This window comes from Chiroxiphia lanceolata, chromosome 3, assembly GCF_009829145.1.
Source record: "Chiroxiphia lanceolata isolate bChiLan1 chromosome 3, bChiLan1.pri, whole genome shotgun sequence".
In the NCBI taxonomy this organism is placed as follows: Eukaryota; Metazoa; Chordata; class Aves; order Passeriformes; family Pipridae; genus Chiroxiphia; species Chiroxiphia lanceolata.
Window position 1 is genome coordinate 116177445 of NC_045639.1, and position 18320 is coordinate 116195764.

At 66.2% G+C, this 18320-nt stretch overlaps 3 protein-coding genes and 2 non-coding genes across 10 annotated transcripts; 3 read left to right on the plus strand and 2 right to left on the minus strand.

Moving 5' to 3' along the window:
• The first annotated feature begins 137 nt into the window (after positions 1-137).
• ZNF513 (zinc finger protein 513) lies at positions 138-4226 on the plus strand. 4 transcript variants are annotated; one of them, XM_032681828.1, is made up of 4 exons: positions 139-204; positions 2073-2213; positions 2317-2910; positions 3105-4226. In XM_032681828.1, the coding sequence occupies exons 1-4, from the start codon at positions 165-167 to the stop codon at positions 3854-3856; spliced, it is 1527 nt and encodes a 508-aa protein (XP_032537719.1). In that variant the 5' UTR covers positions 139-164; the 3' UTR covers positions 3857-4226. The 4 variants fall into 4 exon arrangements, with proteins under 4 accessions (XP_032537721.1, XP_032537719.1, XP_032537718.1 ...); XM_032681830.1 differs by lacking the exon at positions 2073-2213 and having other exon boundaries at positions 138-204; positions 2320-2910; XM_032681827.1 differs by lacking the exon at positions 2073-2213 and having other exon boundaries at positions 139-375.
• Positions 4227-4319: 93 nt separating this feature from the next.
• Positions 4320-10773, minus strand: SNX17 (sorting nexin 17). The gene is made up of 15 exons (XM_032681835.1): positions 10615-10773; positions 8911-8985; positions 8585-8702; positions 8204-8268; positions 8018-8128; positions 7550-7640; positions 7287-7374; positions 6900-6969; positions 6690-6782; positions 6347-6550; positions 5907-6029; positions 5716-5793; positions 5454-5528; positions 5094-5135; positions 4320-5005 (listed from the first exon to the last, which is right to left on the minus strand). Exons 1-15 carry the CDS (start codon positions 10675-10677, stop codon positions 4886-4888), a joined length of 1416 nt encoding a protein of 471 aa, XP_032537726.1. The 5' UTR covers positions 10678-10773; the 3' UTR covers positions 4320-4885.
• Positions 10774-11032: 259 nt separating this feature from the next.
• On the plus strand, positions 11033-15649 carry EIF2B4 (eukaryotic translation initiation factor 2B subunit delta). Of its 3 annotated transcripts, none has more exons than XM_032681824.1 (12): positions 11033-11194; positions 11296-11434; positions 11818-12027; positions 12220-12302; positions 12508-12599; positions 12954-13068; positions 13381-13457; positions 13632-13734; positions 13959-14086; positions 14752-14932; positions 15010-15190; positions 15408-15649. In XM_032681824.1, the coding sequence occupies exons 1-12, from the start codon at positions 11048-11050 to the stop codon at positions 15605-15607; spliced, it is 1656 nt and encodes a 551-aa protein (XP_032537715.1). In that variant the 5' UTR covers positions 11033-11047; the 3' UTR covers positions 15608-15649. The 3 variants fall into 3 exon arrangements, with proteins under 3 accessions (XP_032537715.1, XP_032537713.1, XP_032537714.1); XM_032681822.1 differs by having other exon boundaries at positions 11033-11126; positions 11195-11434; XM_032681823.1 differs by having other exon boundaries at positions 11033-11126; positions 11195-11434; positions 11821-12027.
• A 743-nt stretch (positions 15650-16392) lies between these two features.
• On the plus strand, positions 16393-16556 carry LOC116785308. The gene has a single exon (XR_004356469.1). It is a non-coding gene; the product is annotated as a U1 spliceosomal RNA (small nuclear RNA).
• Positions 16557-18067: 1511 nt separating this feature from the next.
• LOC116785320 lies at positions 18068-18231 on the minus strand. The gene has a single exon (XR_004356480.1). It is a non-coding gene; the product is annotated as a U1 spliceosomal RNA (small nuclear RNA).
• Positions 18232-18320: the final 89 nt, after the last annotated feature.

Below are 18320 nucleotides of genomic sequence, written 5' to 3' on the forward strand. Positions count from 1 at the left end.
GGGTCGCGCGGCCGCTTCCGGCTCCGCCCCGCGCGCCCGGGGAAGCGGAAGCGGAAGTGTCCGGTCGAGGCGGGGCGGCGGCGGCCGCCCCGGGCTGGCGGGGGCGGCTGGCGGGCCGCGGGCGGGCGGGCGGCGGGGCCGGGCCGGCGCCGGGGCCCGCCACGATGCCCCGGCGGAAGCAGAGCCACCCGCAGCCGGTGAAGGGTGAGTGCGCGGCGGGCCCGGGGGGCGGCGGCGGCCCGGCGGGGACCCGCGGCGTTCGGGGCGCTGCAGCGGACGCCGAGGACGGCACCGAGGAGACGGCGGGAGCGGCGCTGGTGCTGTCCGGGGACCTGCTGCTGGGCCGTGGCCCGGCCTCCGAGAAGGGACCGCCAGGTGCGTGCGGCCCCCGCGGAGACGCGGCTCCGCTTCGGCAGCGCCACCGGCGGGGATGCGGCCCGGCCGCACCGGCCCCGCGCTCGGCGCATCCGGCAGCGCCCGCCCTGGCGGGGGCCCGCCCGCTGCGGACTCCAGCCTCGCTTCCTCTACCGCGGGACGAGGCCCGGCCCCCGGGTGGGCTCTGCCCGCCCGGCACCGACCCCCGAGCGCTCCCTGCCGGAAAGGGTCCCGGGCATGGCGCGTCCCCGCGGCCGCTCTGGGGCCGGGCTCCTTCCAGATCCGCCCCCCCCCCCCAGCTCCGGGCTCGGCTCTGCTGCCCACCCGGGAGCCGGGCCCGGCCGCAGCGTCCCGCCCTGCCGCCCCCCTCAGCGCTGTGTGGGGCGCGGGGCGCTCCCAGCCCCGAGACCCCCGGCCCGGTGCCCCGGGCTCGGGTCAGTCCCGGCCGAGGCAGCCGGAGGAGCAAGTGCTGCTCAGCTCCATGGAGCTGCCTCACAGGGACCAGCAGGAGCCTCACTCCTTGCCCCTGGCAGTGAGCAACTTGGGGACAGAACGGCGAGAGAAGGGGGCATGGCCTGCCTGGCCCCGCGGCTGTCCCGTGGCTGCCCCGAGGGCTGAGCCCTGCTCCCTGTGCTCGGTGGCCGTGCTGAGCTCCAGCACCGCTGCTGGGGCTCAGGCCCAGCTGCCTGGCAGATGTGGCTGTGCTTCCCTGTACTGGGACAGCCACTCGGCTGCTCTGGAGGTGGGTGTTGCCAGGGCCCAAAGCCGCTGGGAATCCCTGTCCTCCCACTCAGCCCCAACCGGGAGCAGGACCTTAGGGACCTTGGGGCCCACAGGATGGACAGATTGTCCCACCTGGGCAGCGCTGACATGGCTGCTTGGGAAGGTGCTCCAGGGATGCTGTGGTGCTGCTGGGCTGAGGGAGCAGGGGGCCCCTTGGTGTGGGGCTGAGCTGAAGGGCCAGGCTTGGCAAAGGGCTTGAGGTAGGGCCGAGGGTTCCCTGGCAGGATGCCCTGTTTTGGGGTCTGTGCTCCAGGCAGTGCTTGTGGAAGGGTCCCAGAGGCTGGAGGGGCCGCCCCATTCCACAGCATGGATCAGCCTGACCCCTCTGCCTGCCTGGGGCTCTGGGAGCTTGACCCAGCAGGGTGGGCAGCAGCGAGGGGATGGCCCAGGCCGCTTTCCAGGTCACAGGCAGCTGTTGGGTTTGACAGGCCCCAGGGCTGCAGGTCAGGAACAGGACAGGGTCAGCAGGACACGGCTTGTGGCTGGTAGTGGTGAGGCTTGGGCTGCATGTTCCTGCCTCTCCAGCCCTGAGCACCAGCCTGGGGGCACATCTGGCGCACAGGGGCTGCAGGGGGATGAGTCTGTGCCCAGCTGGGAAGTGCCCCCTGAGAGCCTGGCACAGCCTTTCCTCCCACTGCTATGGGACAACAGTGCTGTGTGGGGCTGGGGAAGGCACTGCTTGCAGGATGGAGGGGGCTGGTGTTGGAGCCCCGTGGTGTCGGCCACGGGAGCATGACCAGCTGCTGACCATGGGGCTGGGGCAGTGGCACAGCGAGGGGGGCACAGAGCAGCTTTATGGGCACCCAGCTCTCCTACCTGGGCTGGGCTGCACCCTCCACCTTCCCAACCGCCAGGCCCAACAGTGCCGGTGGGTGCCTGATCCACCACTATCCCCTTGCCCTTTCTGGCGCCAGGGTCTTGGACAGCCATGCAGAAGTGTCAGGGTTTCCTGAGGTGCCCAGGACAAGCCCTCAGCAGGGTGTTGGGGCAGGCTGTGGCCATGGGGCTTCTCACTGCAGTGCACAGTGTGGTGGGCTCCCTCTGGGTGCCACAGGGTAGGTACAGCTGCCCAGACCCTTCTGGGACCGAGGGCACAGGTGGAGGGGCTTTTCCCAGGCCAGCCTGGCTGACACTGCCCTATCCCCACGGTGTTCTCAGCAGACACGCTGGTGGGGAAGATCGCCATCCCAGCGTACGCCCTGAGTGACGACGACTGCTCCTCCGGGTACCAGCAGCTGAGTGTGGAGAGTGACCCCGAGGAGGGGGGCGAGCCCGGCCCCGCCGCCCTGCCCTGCCGCCAGTGCGGGCTGCAGCTGGCTGCCAGCCTGGGGCAGAGCTGCCTGCAGTGCGCCGGCGCCGAGGGCAGCCGCAGCCAGCGCATCGTCTACTCCTGCCAGCTCTGCCCCTTCGCCTCCCACTACTCCAGCCACCTCAAGCGCCACATGAAGACACACAACGGGGAGAAGCCCTTCGCCTGCCCGCAGTGTGCCTACGCCTCCGCCCAGCTGGTGAACCTGACGCGGCACCTGCGCACGCACACCGGGGAGAAGCCGTACCGCTGCACGTGCTGCAGCTTTGCCTGCAGCAGCCTGGGCAACCTCAAACGCCACGAGCGGGTCCACAGCCAGGACAAGCCCTTCCAGTGCGCTGCCTGTGACTACCGCTGCAGCCAGAGCCGCAACCTGAAGCGGCACATGCTCAGCCACCGCCTGCCCGAGAGCGACGGACCGCACCGGCGGGACAAGGACCCAGGTAAAGGTGGAGGGGTGTGGGGATGGGGGGAGAGCAGCTGGGAGGGCCCTGGGGCCGGGGCAGGGCACTGGTCCTGCCGTCGACCTGATGCCGTGTACTGCGTCAGGCTCACTGGGGCACCGGGGCTCCTCGCAGAGCCGATCCCCACTGGTGCTGTGCCACCCCGCTCACAGCCCTGTCTGTCTGTCCCACAGAGCCGCTGCTGCCGGAGCTGAGCCTGCACGTGGGCAGCGGCAGCGGCCCCTTCCTGCCCGGCTGTGCGCGGCTGCGGGGCGAGGAGGCGGCCGCACTGCCCGAGCTACTCTTCCCCTTCACGTGCCGCATGTGCGGGCTGGTGCTGGACGATGGGTTCGCGCAGGACGAGGGCCTGGCTGAGCAGGTCTGCGGGCGCTGCAGCCTGGCAGTGCTGGGCACCGAGCCGGGCGCCAGCCCCCGCAAGGGCGCTGGGGACAAGGGCTTCGCCTGCAGCCTCTGCCCCTTTGTCACCCACTACCCCAACCACTTGGCACGGCACATGAAGACGCACAGCGGGGAGAAGCCCTTTGCCTGCCCGCTCTGCCCCTACGCCTCTGCCCACCTGGACAACCTGAAGCGGCACCAGCGCGTGCACACGGGCGAGAAGCCCTACAAGTGCCAGCTCTGCGACTACGCCTGTGGCAACCTGGCCAACCTCAAGCGTCATGGGCGCATCCACTCAGGCGACAAGCCCTTCCAGTGCAGCCTCTGCAGCTACAGCTGCAACCAGAGCATGAACCTGAAGCGGCACATGCTGCGGCACACAGGCGAGAAGCCCTTCCAGTGCCGGGACTGCTCCTACACCACTGGCCACTGGGACAACTACAAGCGCCACCAGAAGATCCACGGCCACACGGCCGAGAGCTGGGTGAACCCGCGCAATGCCAAAGCCCTCCTGGCCCCCCCGGCCGTGGGCACGGCCCTGCCTTGAGACAGCACTTAGCCCAGTGGCAGGCCTGGGGGGCCTCGGCCCCTGCCCTCCCTGGGGGAGGGAGGACGGACAGGAGACTCTGCAGGGGCTCAGGGCTGCCTTACGCCAGGGCCTCCAGCAGCCCTGTCCTGCCTGAGCAGGGTGAAGAGCAGGGTGAAGCCACGACCGGCAGCTCAGGCACCTGCCCCCACGGCAGCACTGCCATGCCCCCAGCCACCCCACCTGCCTGTTCCTGCCTGCAGGAGCCTTTCTCTGCTGGGGTTTGGGGAAAGGGGGGGGAGGGGAGGACAGGACTTGTTCCATGGCTGTTGCCATGCTGGTCGGTGTAATTTATATTGTGTATAAAAGCATTAAACAGTCACTTTTGTTATTTGCTCTTCTCCCTGGGGGCCTTGTTCTGCCACAGGGAAGGACAGCACACGGAAGGTTGGGACAGCGGGCACCCCCCCAACAAACAGCCCAGTACCAATCAGGATCCATTTTAATCATTGTTGCAGTGTGTAAACATCAGTTACTGTCCATTAATGCTCTGTCGGGCTGAGCAGCAGGAGATACGTGGTTACAAGCCTAGATTACACTGGCATCTATGAGCGGGTTAGAGGGGGCTCGGCACGGAGCCCCCCGAGACAGCTTACTGCACTCTGTCTCGGAGCACAAACCTAAACACTAATTTGGCATTATGGAGCCTGCCCGGGGCCACCCGGAGCAGCTGCCCCCAGGCTGGGCCAGGCCCTCCCGGCTGGGGAAGGGGCAGCTCTACCCCCTGTGCTGAGCCAGGCCCCACGCCACTGCTCCAGGGCTCTGCCCAGGTGCGCTGCTCGGGTCTCCCAGCTGGAGCCAGCAGTGGGAGGAGTTCAGCTGCCCCCACCCCGAAGGCAACGGCGGGCTGGGGGCGAGCTCCCAGCCCCAGGGAGCAGGGGAAGGTGGATGTAGCAGGTGAGAGGCACGTTGATTGCAACCTGGCTGCAGGTCGTACATTCCTCAGCAAAGGCCCTCACTCGGGCCGGGGCTGTCCTGGGAAGGGGGGCACTACAGATCCTCATCGCCAATGCCCTCAAAGGCATAATTGCCGTGGAAGTCGTTAGCACCCACGTCGTTTGCAGAGCTGGAGTGGCTGATCCCACGCAGGCTGACGGAGGTGAGCTTGCTCTGTGGAGAGGAGAGATGTTAGAGAGGGCCCTCCTAACTCCCCTCCCTGCTCAGCCTGAGGGCACCGGCACACCCACACACAACTCACCGAGAGTTTGGCCATGGGCTCCCGGGAGGCATCGGGTGAGTCCTGTGGGGACACGACAGTCAGGAGCTCGGGGTCGTAGGACATCCACCCATCCCACCACCCACCCTCCTGGGATGAGGCCAGGCCACCCTCTGTCCTTCCCTCCCCCAGGGAGTCAGGCTCACCGATGTGGGTCCAGGACCTCTTTCCCTTCCCAGTCGTCTGGGAGCGGGGCACCACAGCCCTGCTGTCCCCTGGGCTTGCCCCAGCCCTGCCAAGGGGACAGTGGCTTCTCTAGGGGCAGTGGACTCTCTTGCCCAACGCACGGCAGAGCCCACGGTTGCGCATGTGCCCCGCCCAGGCCCGCGGGGCCCCACTCACCAGCAGAGGGGGCGACTTCACAGCTTGCTGGCTGTCTGAGCGCCGCAGGGCCCCGTTCACCCGCCGCCGAAACATCTGCAGGGAGGAGCTCGGCTCAGCCGCAGGGTCCCCGGAGGCAGCTCCGGGGCTTAAAATTGGCCCTGGGGATCTGTCTGCTGGCCCCATCCTGAGGGGAGCACTCAGGGCCCAGCCCAGACCCCAAGAAGTCACAGGGGCAGGTTAGGATCCCACCCCGGAGACACCATCCAGCCCCCACTCTCACCTTGCGGATGCTGCCTCCAGACTTTTTCACCATTAGCTCATCCACCATGGACTGCAGGCAGATGCTCAGCATGATGGCCTGCAAGGGAGAGGTGTCACGGGGCTCCACACACCCCACACGCTTCCCACACCAGGCCCAGACCGACCCTTTTCCCTGCAGCCACTGCCAGACCAGCATGCAGGCAGCCCTACCTGTGGGCTGGTGATGGTGACCCACTGCAACCGGTCCTTGCTCATCAGGTACTCAAAAGCCAACTCCAGCTTCACCTCGGACTTCCCCGGGCTGCTCCCTGAGGGGCCATTGCTCATTGGCACCTGCAAGGGCACACACTGAGGCTGAGAGCCTCCAGAGGGGAAGTGGCAGCTCCCCAGGCCCCAGTGCAGACCGAGGGCAGTGCTCAGTCAGGTGTGGGACACTTGCCCAGTGCCCACCAGCCTTCTGCCACTATCAGCTCCCCTCACACCCCTTGAATGTCCTCACACCAATGATCCCCCAAGGCACAACTCGGACCCTCCCCAGGCCTGCTGGGCTGGAAGCCAGTGTCAGAGCCAGCACCTTTCCTGGGGAGAGGTGGCACAGCCAGGTCCCTCCAGCCTCCCGGAGCCCTCCCTGCTCCCCAGGCGTCACTCACCGAGGATGTGACCCGCCAGCACCGCATGCGCGTGACCTTGAAGCTGCCCTCCTTGATCTGCTCGTTCGGCAGCCGCACCTGGAAGTTGAGCTCGTTGTTGCCAGCGCTGACGACGACGTGGCAGCCCTTCTCTGGGAAGTCGGTGACACAGGGGTCAAACTTGAGATAGCCGTAGTACTTGAGGGTCTGCGCCAGGCGGATGAACTGCGGGCAGATCCGGGGATGCTCAGCACTGCCGGCCGCCCACCCAGGGCAGGAACAGGTGACCAACCCAGCACCACACAGGAGCAGGGCTGGTGCAGCACCAGGACTGCCCCAGTCACGGCATCACGCCCTCCCCTACCTCCTTCTTGGAGACTTTTTCCTGCAAGGACTTCAGCTGCCGGTGCTGTTCCTTGTTGACCACGATCCATCCGTGCTCGATGTCCGACACCGTCTACCAAGCAGCAGAGGCTGGTGAGCAGCTGGGCTCAGAGCCACCCGAGTCCACACACAGCCGTGGCTGAGGGGTGCAGTGCCCCTCCTCACCTGGCTGGGCCACACCGACCCTCACCTGCGCATACAGCAAGTTCAACCCCACACGATGCTCCATCACATCGTCATCATAGGCCGAGTCCCAGTAGCTGGAAGAGAACCACATGGGTCAACCTATTCCCCAGCTCCTAACAGCGATGGGGAGAAAATCATCCTCCTGTGGGATGAGGCACCAGGCTGACTCTCTGGCCAGCTCTCCTGTAACCGTTGGTCACCGTGCCCTGCTCCCCCTCTAAACAGGATGCCATGGGATGGGCTGAGCCAAGCAGGGCAGCCCATGCCCCGGTGTCATGGCCAAGTGTGTTCCTGGAGGCCAAAGCCCACGTGGGCAGCAGTGGCAGGAGAGCAGGGTCCCTCTGCTGAACAGGGAGCCTCAGACAGCACCCCACTGCTGCCCCCCGCTCACCTCTTGCGCAGGATGATCCGGAACTCGGGGTTGTGCAGACTGGTGACCGACACGTACGGCAGCTCAAACTCCTGCAGCTTCCGCACGACTGTGGGGAAACACCAGCTCAGCAGCGGCTCAGGGCAGCAGTGCCCCCCAGATCCCTCAGCCAGGGTGCCTGGGGGAACCCGCTGGGCCTCCCACCCAGGGCAAGGGTCCAAGCACACAGCCCTCACTCCGGGCAGGGTACAGGGCAGATGTTCACTGCAGGGGGCTCTACTCACAGGAGAAAGCTCCGTCCTTGGTCTCTCTCACTAGGAAGAGGCTGAAGTAGCCAACCAGGTCATCTGGCAGATCCAGCTTGGAGGCTACAGCCTGGGAGTGAGAGCAGGAGGTCACCACTTCCCGAGAGAGGTGGCACTCCTGCATCCTGACCCTGCAGCAGGACCCAGCCCATGTGCTTTATGGGGCCTCTCAACAGCAGGAAGCCAGCACCTCTGCTGCCCTGAGGCGTCACTGCCACCAGGAAACAGCTGGGGGCCCCCTCGACATCAGTGTGGCCCCAGAGACACCCATCACCACACCCTCTCCAGCTCCTAGCTCTTCAGTCCCACCAAGTCAACCCTGCTCTGGGGTGGGGATGTGGCAAGGAGGGCCGGGGGGGCTGCTGGGCTGCGAGAACCCCACACATGTGGGAAACCACAGAATGCAGCACGAGGAGCTGGTCACACCCAGCACAAGAGCTCTGGCACCTCAAGGACGTCCTCTGTCTGGTCCGAGGTGAGGATGGTGACCTTGACCTTCTGCCCATTGGAGAGCAGCACTTCCAGCACCACCTCCTCCGTAGGGATCTGCTGCGTCTCCTGAAGAGAGAAGCAGGACTGGCACCCCAGCCCCTGGGTGCAGCCTGAGGGCCCCTGCCCTGGCCCCACCCTCACCTGCTGGGCCTTGCGCAGGAAGCTGTTGAAGGTCTCGCTGCCTCCCAGCATCGGGTCCTGCCGCACTGCAGGAAGGGGAGCGAGGAATCAGGAGTCCCTGAGAAGGGACAGGGACCCACACCAGTGCCCAGCCCCTCTGCACTCCTCGGTTTGCCCCCAGACTGTGCTGGGGCAGCCAGGGATCCCCTGCAGGGCCCCCCTCTGCCTGCGCAGGGCAGGGGCTGGGACAGCAGCTGGCATCCAGAGGACAAGCCCAACTAATGCCAGCGTGACACTGGGAGTGCCAAGATGGGCCCTGGTGAATGGAGCAGTTCAGGAGGAAGCCACGGGCAGTGCCTCAGTGCCCTGCACGACTGGGCTGGGGCAGGCAGGCCAGCTTACCAGCCTGCATGTACTTCTCCAGCTGTTCCCGTCGCTGCTCTACCTCCGCCGGGGTGAGCGTGAAGATCTTCTTTGGGGGAAAGGCTGGGACCACGTTGGCACCATACTCCTTCCTTAACTGGGAAAAGAACGGAGTGCTGCGAGAACCTCCCTGGACGTGGTGGCAGTCCCGAGCCCCCACCACAGCTGACTCCCAGGGACCCAGCAAGGGGAGCAGAGAGCTCACCAGCATCCCTTAGCCACATGGGCAACCTGCACTGTGCAAGAACTCAGTTGGGATGTCACAGAGCAGGAGTGGGCAGCGCAGCTCCCCCCACCCTCCCTACCTGCTCGTGCAGCCCCAGGAGCTGGCTGTAGCGCACCCGGCAGTGCAACACCCCGTTCACGTGGATGTTGTAGGCCTGCAGGGAGAGATGCCAGTCAGATCCCAGCACACGCCGGATGGAGGGGGCCCAGGGTCTGCCCAGCTCGAGGCACACTGGACACCTCAGGGAGCACCCAGGAAGAGGCGACGCCCCTGAGGACCCTGTCAAGGGACAGCTTGTCAAAACCATTCAGGAAGAATGAGCACATCCAAGAGATATGTGTGCTGGACACCAGGAAGGCCCAACCCTGTGACCGCCCAGCTACAGGGAGCACAGAGCCATGTTGCAGCCCCACAGACACGAGTGTCCCCAAGCCAGGAGGCAAGGCCACCCCTCCCAGCTCCCAGGGCACCCCGTGGAGCTGGTTCCTGGCTGTGACTCCTGGTGCCCCCTCTGCCCTGGCTCAGCTCCCTCTGATGCCGCAGGCAGAGCAGAGCTTTGGCTGCCAAGTGCTCTGGGCCCAGCAACTCCGCAGCCCAGCTCCCAGCACCACGGGTAACGTCCTCCCAGGGGACAGTACTGTCCCCTCAGCTCCTGCCACCCCCAGAGCAGTGTTTGGGAGGATGGGAGGATGAGCCTCCAGCCAGCCATGGCAGCCCAGCCTCCTGTGGCTGCCCCCAGTGCCCTCCTGACTCTGAGCGCTGGGGCTGCCCAGGCTCAGCAGAGGCACTGGCACAGCCACACTGTAGCTCACACTGGCACCTCCCAACCCAAAGGCACCAGCCCGGTGTCTCAGGGTCCCCACAGAGGGACCAGGAAGGACACGGGTGGTCCAGGTAGCACTCACGCCCGCCCAACTCAGGGCCCTCCGTGGAGTCACGGCTCCTGCCCAGTCCCCGGCCTGCCCAAGGGCTCTCCCTGAGGTCTCCCCCTGCCCAAAGAGCCACCGTGACTTCTGAGGGCAAAGTGCAGGGGGTCATGGGGTCAAAACGTCTCGGGGGCTGCCTGCTCCTCCAGTCTTGTGCAACCGCAGCTCCTGCGATCGCCAGGTCCCTCCATCGCTGCTCACCACCACGTCCGTGCCCTCACACCCCACCGGGGAATCCTCCGGAGAGGGATCTCGGCACTGGAGGGCCCCCGCGGGACCGTGGAGCCCAGGGCTGCCCACCTTCACCCCGAGAGCACCGGCCCGGAGCCACCACCCACCCCGGGGGCTCTGTCCGCTACTGCCGGCCCCGGGGGGCGTCCGGGTGCTCCGTGGCCGCCACCGTCCCGCAGCGCAGCGTACCCCGGCCCCGCTCCCGAGGCGCTCACGGCGCAGGGCACGGAGCAAAACAGGAAGCCTGGACGGACGGACGGGCGGGCCAGGATGAGCCGCGGCCGGGGATGGGACCGGACGGGGCCCGTGCGCGCTGCCGCCCCCGCCCGCGGCGCCCCGGGCAGGGCAAGGGCCGGGCACCCCCGGGGCGGCCACAGGGACCCCCACATCCGATGCCGGGGCGCGGCGGAGCCCGATCCTCGCCTGGCCCTGGCACGGGGCGCAGGCCGGGGATTGCGGCGGGCGGGGGGCTGCCCGCCTCGCCCGGCACCGGCACCGGTCCCGATCCCGAACCGCCACCGCGCCGGGACTGCGGGCCCGCACGGCCCCACCGGGGCCGCACCGCACCCGGGCCGCGCCGCCCGCTCTGCTCCGAGGGACGGCTCCTCTCCCCCGGCCCCGCTCACCACGTAGGCGGCGGCGCCGCCGTCCCCGGCGCGGGTCTCGGTCTCGGGGATGGAGAAGTGCATGGCCGGGCCGAGCGCGCCCTCTCTACCCGCCTCCCGCCGCCGCCATCTCGGGCCGGCGCTCCCCGCGATGGCGCGGCCGGCGGCACCGCCCGCCCCGGGGCCGCCCCCCTCCGCCCGCCCGGGGCCGCCCCGCCCGGCCCGCTCCGCCCCGCTCCGCCCGCCCGGGGCGGCCCCGCCGCGCCTCAGCGGCCCCGCAGCGCCCCCGCCGCGCGGGGCTGAACGCGGGCCCGAGCGGGCCGGGCCCGCCGCGGCAGCCGCGGGGGCAGGACCGGGGGGGCGGGGCCGCGGGAGGGACCCCCGGGACCGGACCCGGGACCGACCGGCACCGCCCCGGCCGCGGAGTGACGTCAGCGCGCGTCACGCGGGGAGGATGACGTCACGGGAGCCAGGCGGAGCAGCCTCCGGCCGGCAGGGGGCGCTGCGGGCGCGCGCCATGGCGGAGCGGGAGGGTGAGTGCGGGACGGGATCCGGGGCACCGGGGCTGGGACCCGCACCGCTCACGCTGCCCTCCTTCCAGGTGCGGGCCCCGAGGGAGCCGCGCCAGTGCCGGCGGGACCGCAGATGAGCCGGGCCGGGGCCGGTGCGGAGCTGGGGCCGCCTGACGGTGTGTGCCCGCAGGCCCCGGAGCTCTCCCGAGAGGAGAAGCTGCAGCTGCGGAAAGAGAAGAAGCAGCAGAAGAAGAAAAAGAGGAATGAGAAGGGGCCGTCGGCCGAGCCCGCGGAGCTGGGGCCGCCCCCCGAGCCGGGGCAGCCGCCGGGTGAGCGCCGCCGTCCCCGCAGAGCCCCGGGCGGGGCAGCGCCGGGCCGGACGCGGGGGTCTCCCGGGCTGGCAGCGCCCTGGGCCGGGACCGTCCTCCAGCGGGACCCCCGGGGCGTCCCCCCGCGCCGCAGCCCGGTCCCAGCCCTTGCGCCCCCGCACACCCGCGTTCCCGCACGGACTGCGGAGCAGAGAGCCCACTCCCCTCCCCGCAGGAGCGCGGGGCCGCCCGGCGGGCCCGTCTCGGCTGCGCGGGGCTGCGAGGTGCTTGAGGTGCCGTCTCCCAGGGCAGCTTCTGGCACAGAGGGCTCTCCCTGCCTCTCACTGGGCTGCATGTCCCGGCGATGAAGGCTGGGTACAGACTCCCCCTTCCCTCCCCCGCAGTAGCCACTCACCTCGTGTCCCCTCCGGCCTTGGCCGATGGCCCCAGCGACGGCAGCAAGCCCGCGGCAGGCAAGAGCAAAGCGGAGCTGCGAGCAGAGCGCCGGGCCAAGCAGGAGGCTGAGCGGGCCCAGAAGCAGGCCAGGAAGGCAGAGCTGAGCCAGGCAGCCACTGCAGCCAAGCCCCGGCCAAGCCCCACCGAGCCCCAGTCCAGTAAGGCCATGGTCACCACAGGGTGCAGAGGGTGGGTGAGTGGGGAGGGAGGGTCTGGGTTGGGCACAGGCTGGGGCTGCCTATGCAATCCATCTGTAGTGTGGGTCGTGCCTGTCCCTGGATCCTGCCCTGCCTTCCCTGAATTTGGGGGTGATCCAGGGCGATTTGGCCTCACCCCGGCTTTCCTCGCAGTGGTGAAGCGGCTGCCGGAGCACATGCAGGTGGATGACCCCGCTGCCCAGAGGAAACTGGCCAAGAAGCTGGAGCGGCAGCAGGTAGGAGGAGGGCTGGATGACAGGCTGCATGCCTGGGGCAGCCGTGCTGTGGGAGCCGGGGGGGGCACGTGGTGGGACTGGGACCTGCTCTCTGAGGGCAGAGGGGATCTCGGTGTGCCTTGAGCAAGTGCCGGGTGTGACTGGTGGCCCTGGAGTGAGCAGGGCTCTCTGGCGACCGTGGCTGAGCCATCACACTGGGCTGCAGGTACCTCTGAGGCAGGACTATGGCACCAAAGTCAACCTGTTCTCCCACCTGCACCAGTACAGCAGGAAGAAGCCACTGACGCAGCAGATGAGGTATGAGGCCTCCCCAGCCCAGGCCCCTGGCAATGCTGGGCTCTGCTGTTACTGGCCTATTGGCCTGGCTGCAGAGAGATGGGGTGTGTTGGTCCTGCATGTGGGATAGGCCTGATGGGGTGGTGGGGGACCCTTTCACTTGCTTTGGGGAGCAGTGGCAGGGGCAGCCTGATGTCCTCCCTGTGCAGTGAGTTTGGCTACAGGAGAAGGGGCTGCAGGGTGAACCTGGCTCCTCAGGTCACTGCCAGCTCCCTTCCTGGGCTGTCCTTCAGGTGGTTGGGCTGGGGCCCAGCAATGGGTTGGTTGTTTTGGGCTGCAGAGGTGCAGACAGCTCCCTCCCACTGGTCCCTGCAGCATCCCCTCCACGGTGATCCACCCAGCAGTGGTGCGCCTCGGTCTCCAGTACTCCCAGGGCATCATCAACGGCTCCAATGCCCGTTGCATCGCGCTGCTGGAAGTCTTCAAACAGGTATGTGAGCAGATACCTGGCGGCAGGGGTGTTGCGGCAGGCACAGGTGTGTGTTCCTGTTCCCTGACTGCTGAGACTGTATTTGTACTCAGTCATCATCAGCCTCTTCCTCTGGGTTGTGGGCCCTGATGGGGTCCTATTCTGGCACTGGCACTGCAGATTTGAGTTGCTAGGACACCTTTTGCCCCACAGTGGCAGAGTGTCAGGCTATGCAGGACACACACATGCTTGGGCTGCAGCCCCTTGGATAGAGTGGTCGCTTGCACTACCCTGAGGTGCCCTGAGCTCATGCTCCCTTCCTTCTTGTGCCAGCTGATCCGAGATTACTCTACTCCCCCCAACGAGGAGCTGTCTCGGGACTTGGTGGCAAAGCTGAAGCCACATATCAGGTGAGGGCTCCAGGTGCCAAAGCTCCACGGAGCGTGGCCCATCAATCACCTCTCTGGAAAGATGTACACTCAAACTTCAGGTGACTTCCCTGCAGTTCTGCCTCCCTGCCCACCCTCCCTGTCCCTGTCCTGGCCCTCCAGGCTGCTCTGTAGCTAAACCAGTTTCCTCTGCAGTTTCCTGAACCAGTGCCGGCCGCTCTCGGCCAGCATGGGCAACGCCATCAAGTTCCTCAAGAAGGAGATCTCGTGCCTGCCTGACACCCTGCGAGAGGAGGAGGTGAGTGGCCCTGCTGAGCAGCAGGCTCTAGGCCTGGGGTGGAGAGGCTGAATGGGGAGTGGGGTGGCATACAGACTGGGAGCAAGGGTGGGATGCAGACTGGGAATGGTGCTTCAGTGGAGTTGGAAGCATGTTACTTTGGAGAAGAGACCAACCCCCATCTGGCTCCAACAGGGAGCTGCAGAGAGTGAGAAGGTCTGTATGGGTTGTCTGTGTCTCCCCAGGCAAAGGAGAAGCTGCAGGACACAATTGACAAATACCTGCGGGAGAAGATTGTCCTGGCAGCTGAAGCCATCTCAAGGTCTGCCTTTGAGAAGATCAATGACCATGACGTGATCCTGGTGTATGGATGGTGAGCACAGAGCGCGAGCAACCAGGCCAGTGGGTGGGAGGAGGAAATGGAACAGCACGGAAGTGAGCACGGGAAGTGAGGCTGTGCTAGTCCTATGCAGGGCTTGGCTGTGTCCCATCTAGTGTGTCCAGAGTTGGGTTCCAAGAACCCCGGAGTCGCAGCTCCCTCCACCCAGGGCACTTGCAGAGCAGTTGTGGCTGTTCACTGGATTTTAAACAAACTGCAGCAAAGTCAAATGTCAGAAAGCAAAAATATGTGAGCTTATTCTTCCTTAGGGGGTCCCAGGAAGTAGAGGTGGGAAAAGGAGCCAGAGACTGCTGCAGCAAGAGTCCAGGTGTGATGTGTGTCCTGGATGGAGGAAAGAGCAGGGGCAGGAGGCCAGTGCGGGCCTGGAGCATTGGGAGAGGGAAACTGGGAGAGGGTTTGGAAAGGTAGAGAACCTCATGATGGTTACAGACGGGGAGGTCAGTGCGGCTTCAGCGAGGGCTGAGATGTCCACTTTCCCAGGGGTGGTTCTCTGTGCAGAGACAGGGAGAGGGGCCCTGGGAGCCGTCGTGGCAGGAAGGTTCTGGAAGGGGCAGCACTCATGAGGGCGAGGGTGGACATTGTGGCCAGGTGAGAGGCTGGCCCGGCGTGAGGGGGCAGCTGCTGACGGCGCCTGTCAGCTCCTCCCTGGTGAACCGCACGCTGTGCGACGCCCACGCGAAGAAGGGCCGCGCGTTCCGCGTGGTCGTGGTGGACAGCCGGCCACGCCTGGAGGGCCGGGAGACGCTGCGCCGGCTGGTGCGCAAGGGCATCCACTGCACCTACGTGATGATCAACGCCATCTCCTACGTGCTGCCTGAGGTGAGGGGCTGGGCCGGGCGCGGGGCAGGCTGCGGCACGATCAAAGGCGCTGACAGATCCCTGTGCTGCCCTGGCAGGTGTCCAAAGTGCTGCTGGGAGCCCACGCGCTCCTGGCCAACGGCTCTGTCATGTCCCGGGTGGGGACATCACAGATCGCGCTGGTCTCCAAGGCCTACAATGTGCCCGTCCTGGTCTGCTGTGAGACCTACAAGTTCTGTGAGCGAGTGCAGACAGACTCTTTTGTCTCCAATGAGCTGGGTATGGCTTCTGTCACCTTTCTCCCACCTAGGATGTCATCCCACTCCCTGCTGTGGACCACAACAGGCTGCTCTGCCCTGCCATTCCACTTTCTGGGCGAGGGGACACCGCTCATAGTCATGGGGGCCTAGCAGGCAGCAGCAGTGTGTGCTCCCAGGGCAGGATGGAGAGGTGCTATCCTTCCCCCTGATCCTGCCGGCTGCTTCTCTCTCCACAGATGACCCCGATGACCTGATCGTGCTCCGGAAGGGCCAGGCCCAGCTGGGGGGCTGGGCAGAGAACAAGTCCCTGCGTCTCCTCAACCTGGTCTATGACGTGACGCCCCCAGACCTGGTGGATCTGGTCATCACAGACTTGGGCATGATCCCCTGCACCTCGGTGCCTGTGGTCCTGCGTGTCAAGAATGTGGATCAATAATCAGGGCAGCTGCATGGACACTAATAAACCAGGCCCACAGTACCCTATGTGTGCTGTCTGTTGTGGTGTGGCAGAGCCCTGGCACCCATGTCACCACTGGGGTAGCTCTGCACCTTTGGGTGTGCTGGCCCAAGCCCCTCTCTTCCTGCTCCAGGCTGCAGCGGGGAAGGGTTTTCTGTGTCCCTGGGCCTCTCCTCTGGAAATTGGGGAAACAGGGACATTGTGGTGATGGCCCCTGGCTCAACCTCCTCCAGCTGAGCTTCTGGCAGCCCCCTCGAGCTGGGCTGCAGTGGAAGGACTCGGGCCCCTCCTGCCGTGGCCTCTGGCGCCAGCCCTGGACTGGGGTCTTCCCGCGGGGTCCGGCGCGGTGGCGGACGGTGCCCGGAGCAGTGAGGCCTTGGGGAACCGCGGCCGGTGCTGCCCCGGCACCGGGCACCGATCGGGTACCGCGGGCAGCGGGGCTAACGCGGCGCCTCGGGGGCGGGACCTGACGGAAGGGGCGTGGCCATGCAAATCGTGTCGCAAACGGCGGAGCGGCTCCGAGGCGGGGGTGGGGCCTCGGCGTGGAGGCGTGTCCATGCAAATCATCACCGCCGCACGGGCCGCCGGGACACGTCCCGCACACAAAACCCGCGGCCACGCGCGTCCGCGGGCGCTGCGCGGGGCGGGACCCTGCGGGACGGTGGGGAGCGCGGGGCCGCGCGGGAGCGGGGCCGGGGCCGCGCTGAGCGTGTGCTCGGGGTGGGTGCGCGGGGCGGGCGCGGTGGGGCCTGGGAGTTGGAGTCATACTTACCTGGCAGGGGAGACACCATGATCAGGCAGGTGGTTTTCCCAGGGCGAGGCTCATCCCTTGCACTCCGGGTGTGCTGACCCCTGCGATTTCCCCAAATGCGGGAAACTCGACTGCATAATTTGTGGTAGTGGGGGACTGCGTTCGCGCTCTCCCCTGGTTTTATGGTGAAAAACAGAAGTAATGTGGGGAAAAGGGGGGGCGAGAGTGAAGGTATGCAGCACATTTCCAAGCCACCAAGTTGGGGGATGGTGTCGATCTGCGAGAGAGCAGGAAGGCTCTGCAGAGGGACCTGACAGGCTGGAGAGATGGGAAGGATCCAGCGGTGTGGGGTTAAACACGGCCAAGTGGTAAATCCTGCACTTTGGCCACAACAACTCCCTGTGGCACCACAGGCTGCAGACAGAACAGCTGGAGGGAAAGGGACCTGGGGGAGCTGTTCGACAGCAGCTGAACATGAGCCAGAGTGTGCCCAGGTGGCCAAGAAGGCCAGTGGATCCTGGCCTGGATCAGGAACAGTGTGGCAGCAGGACCAGGGAAGTGATTCTTCCCCTGGACTCGGCACTGGTGAGGCCACACCTCGAGTGCTGTGTCCAGTTCTGGGTCCCTCAGTTTAGGAAGAATGTCGAGATGCTGGAGCAGGTCTGGAGAAGGGCAACGAGGCTGGTGAAGGGTCTGGAGCACCAGTCTGATGAGGAGCAGCTGAGGGAACTGGGTTGTTGAGCCTGGAGGAGGCTCAGGGGAGACTTCACTCTCTACAACTCTGACAGGAGGTTGGAACCGGGTGGGGTTGGAGCCAGGTTGGAGCCTGAGGCTCTTCTCCCAGGCAACCAGCAGTAGGACAAGAGCGTGGTCTTAAACTGCACCAGGGGAGGTTTAGGTTGGACATTGGGAAGGCATCTTTCAGAGAGAGAGTGGTCAGACCTTGGAATGGGCTGCCCTGGGAGGGGATGGAGTCACCGTCCCTGGAGGTTTTTAAGAAGAGACTGGATGTGACACTGGGTGCTCTGGGCTGGGTGACAAGGGGGTGTGGGATCATAGGTTGGATTTGATGATCTCAGAGGTCTTTTCCAACCCAGTTGATTCTGTGATTCTGTGAATAGGAGCCCTGCAGCCGCAGGCATCACCCGCTGGAGGTGGTGAGGGGACAGCAGAGCGCCTGGCACTGGATGGGGAAGGAGTGAGGGACAAAGAAGCAGCAGGACATCGGACTGTGGGTGTAGGGGATGGTCCCCGAGGCGTCTGGGACCCTGCGGAAGGGCAGGAAGGCAGTGAGGGGAGCCCAGTCCCAGTGAGAGGTTGGGGAATAGCCGGGGGTCCTGGAGCATCCCAGGGCGTCCTCTCCGAAGAGGCGCTGCCGATGCCCGGGAGACGCATCCACATTCCGGGTTGGAATTGGCCAGTGGATCCTTAAGGGCGGGCTCTGGGCTGCCACATCTGGAGCCGGGATGATCCCAGTCTGTTCCACCCCGTGTCTGCAGGCCCCGGGAAGCGTCCGGGCCCCCGGGAGCGGGTCCGTGGAGGGAGTGCGGAGGTGCCGGTGCCGCTCCCTGAGCACCGTCCGGATCTCCCGCGTCGGCGCGGGAACGGGACACATCCATATCCGAGTAAGAAATAATTATATTGTGTAGCTATAATATTTCGTTTGATCTGTCTTTGACCAACTATGCCAGGGGAGAGCGCGAACGCAGTCCCCCACTACCACAAATTATGCAGTCGAGTTTCCCGCATTTGGGGAAATCGCAGGGGTCAGCACACCCGGAGTGCAAGGGATGAGCCTCGCCCTGGGAAAACCACCTGCCTGATCATGGTGTCTCCCCTGCCAGGTAAGTATGACTCCAACTCCCAGGCCCCACCGCGCCCGCCCCGCGCACCCACCCCGAGCACACGCTCAGCGCGGCCCCGGCCCCGCTCCCGCGCGGC

Excerpts from the sequence above, each read along its gene's own strand:
- EIF2B4 (XM_032681822.1), top strand. The coding sequence starts at position 11,048 with ATGACGTCACGGGAGCCAGGCGGAGCAGCCTCCGGCCGGCAGGGGGCG. Across the intron at positions 12,028-12,219 it reads CCCCACCGAGCCCCAGTCCA|TGGTGAAGCGGCTGCCGGAG; the intron begins GTAAGGCCATGG and ends CTTTCCTCGCAG. Across the intron at positions 14,933-15,009 it reads TCTCCTACGTGCTGCCTGAG|GTGTCCAAAGTGCTGCTGGG; the intron begins GTGAGGGGCTGG and ends CTGCCCTGGCAG.
- ZNF513 (XM_032681827.1), top strand. The coding sequence starts at position 165 with ATGCCCCGGCGGAAGCAGAGCCACCCGCAGCCGGTGAAGGGTGAGTGC. Across the intron at positions 376-2,316 it reads CTCCGAGAAGGGACCGCCAG|CAGACACGCTGGTGGGGAAG; the intron begins GTGCGTGCGGCC and ends CGGTGTTCTCAG. Across the intron at positions 2,911-3,104 it reads CCGGCGGGACAAGGACCCAG|AGCCGCTGCTGCCGGAGCTG; the intron begins GTAAAGGTGGAG and ends TCTGTCCCACAG.
- SNX17 (XM_032681835.1), bottom strand. The coding sequence starts at position 10,677 with ATGCACTTCTCCATCCCCGAGACCGAGACCCGCGCCGGGGACGGCGGC. Across the intron at positions 8,703-8,910 it reads TCCTGGGGCTGCACGAGCAG|TTAAGGAAGGAGTATGGTGC; the intron begins GTAGGGAGGGTG and ends TTCTTTTCCCAG. Across the intron at positions 6,551-6,689 it reads AAAAAGTCTCCAAGAAGGAG|TTCATCCGCCTGGCGCAGAC; the intron begins GTAGGGGAGGGC and ends ATCTGCCCGCAG.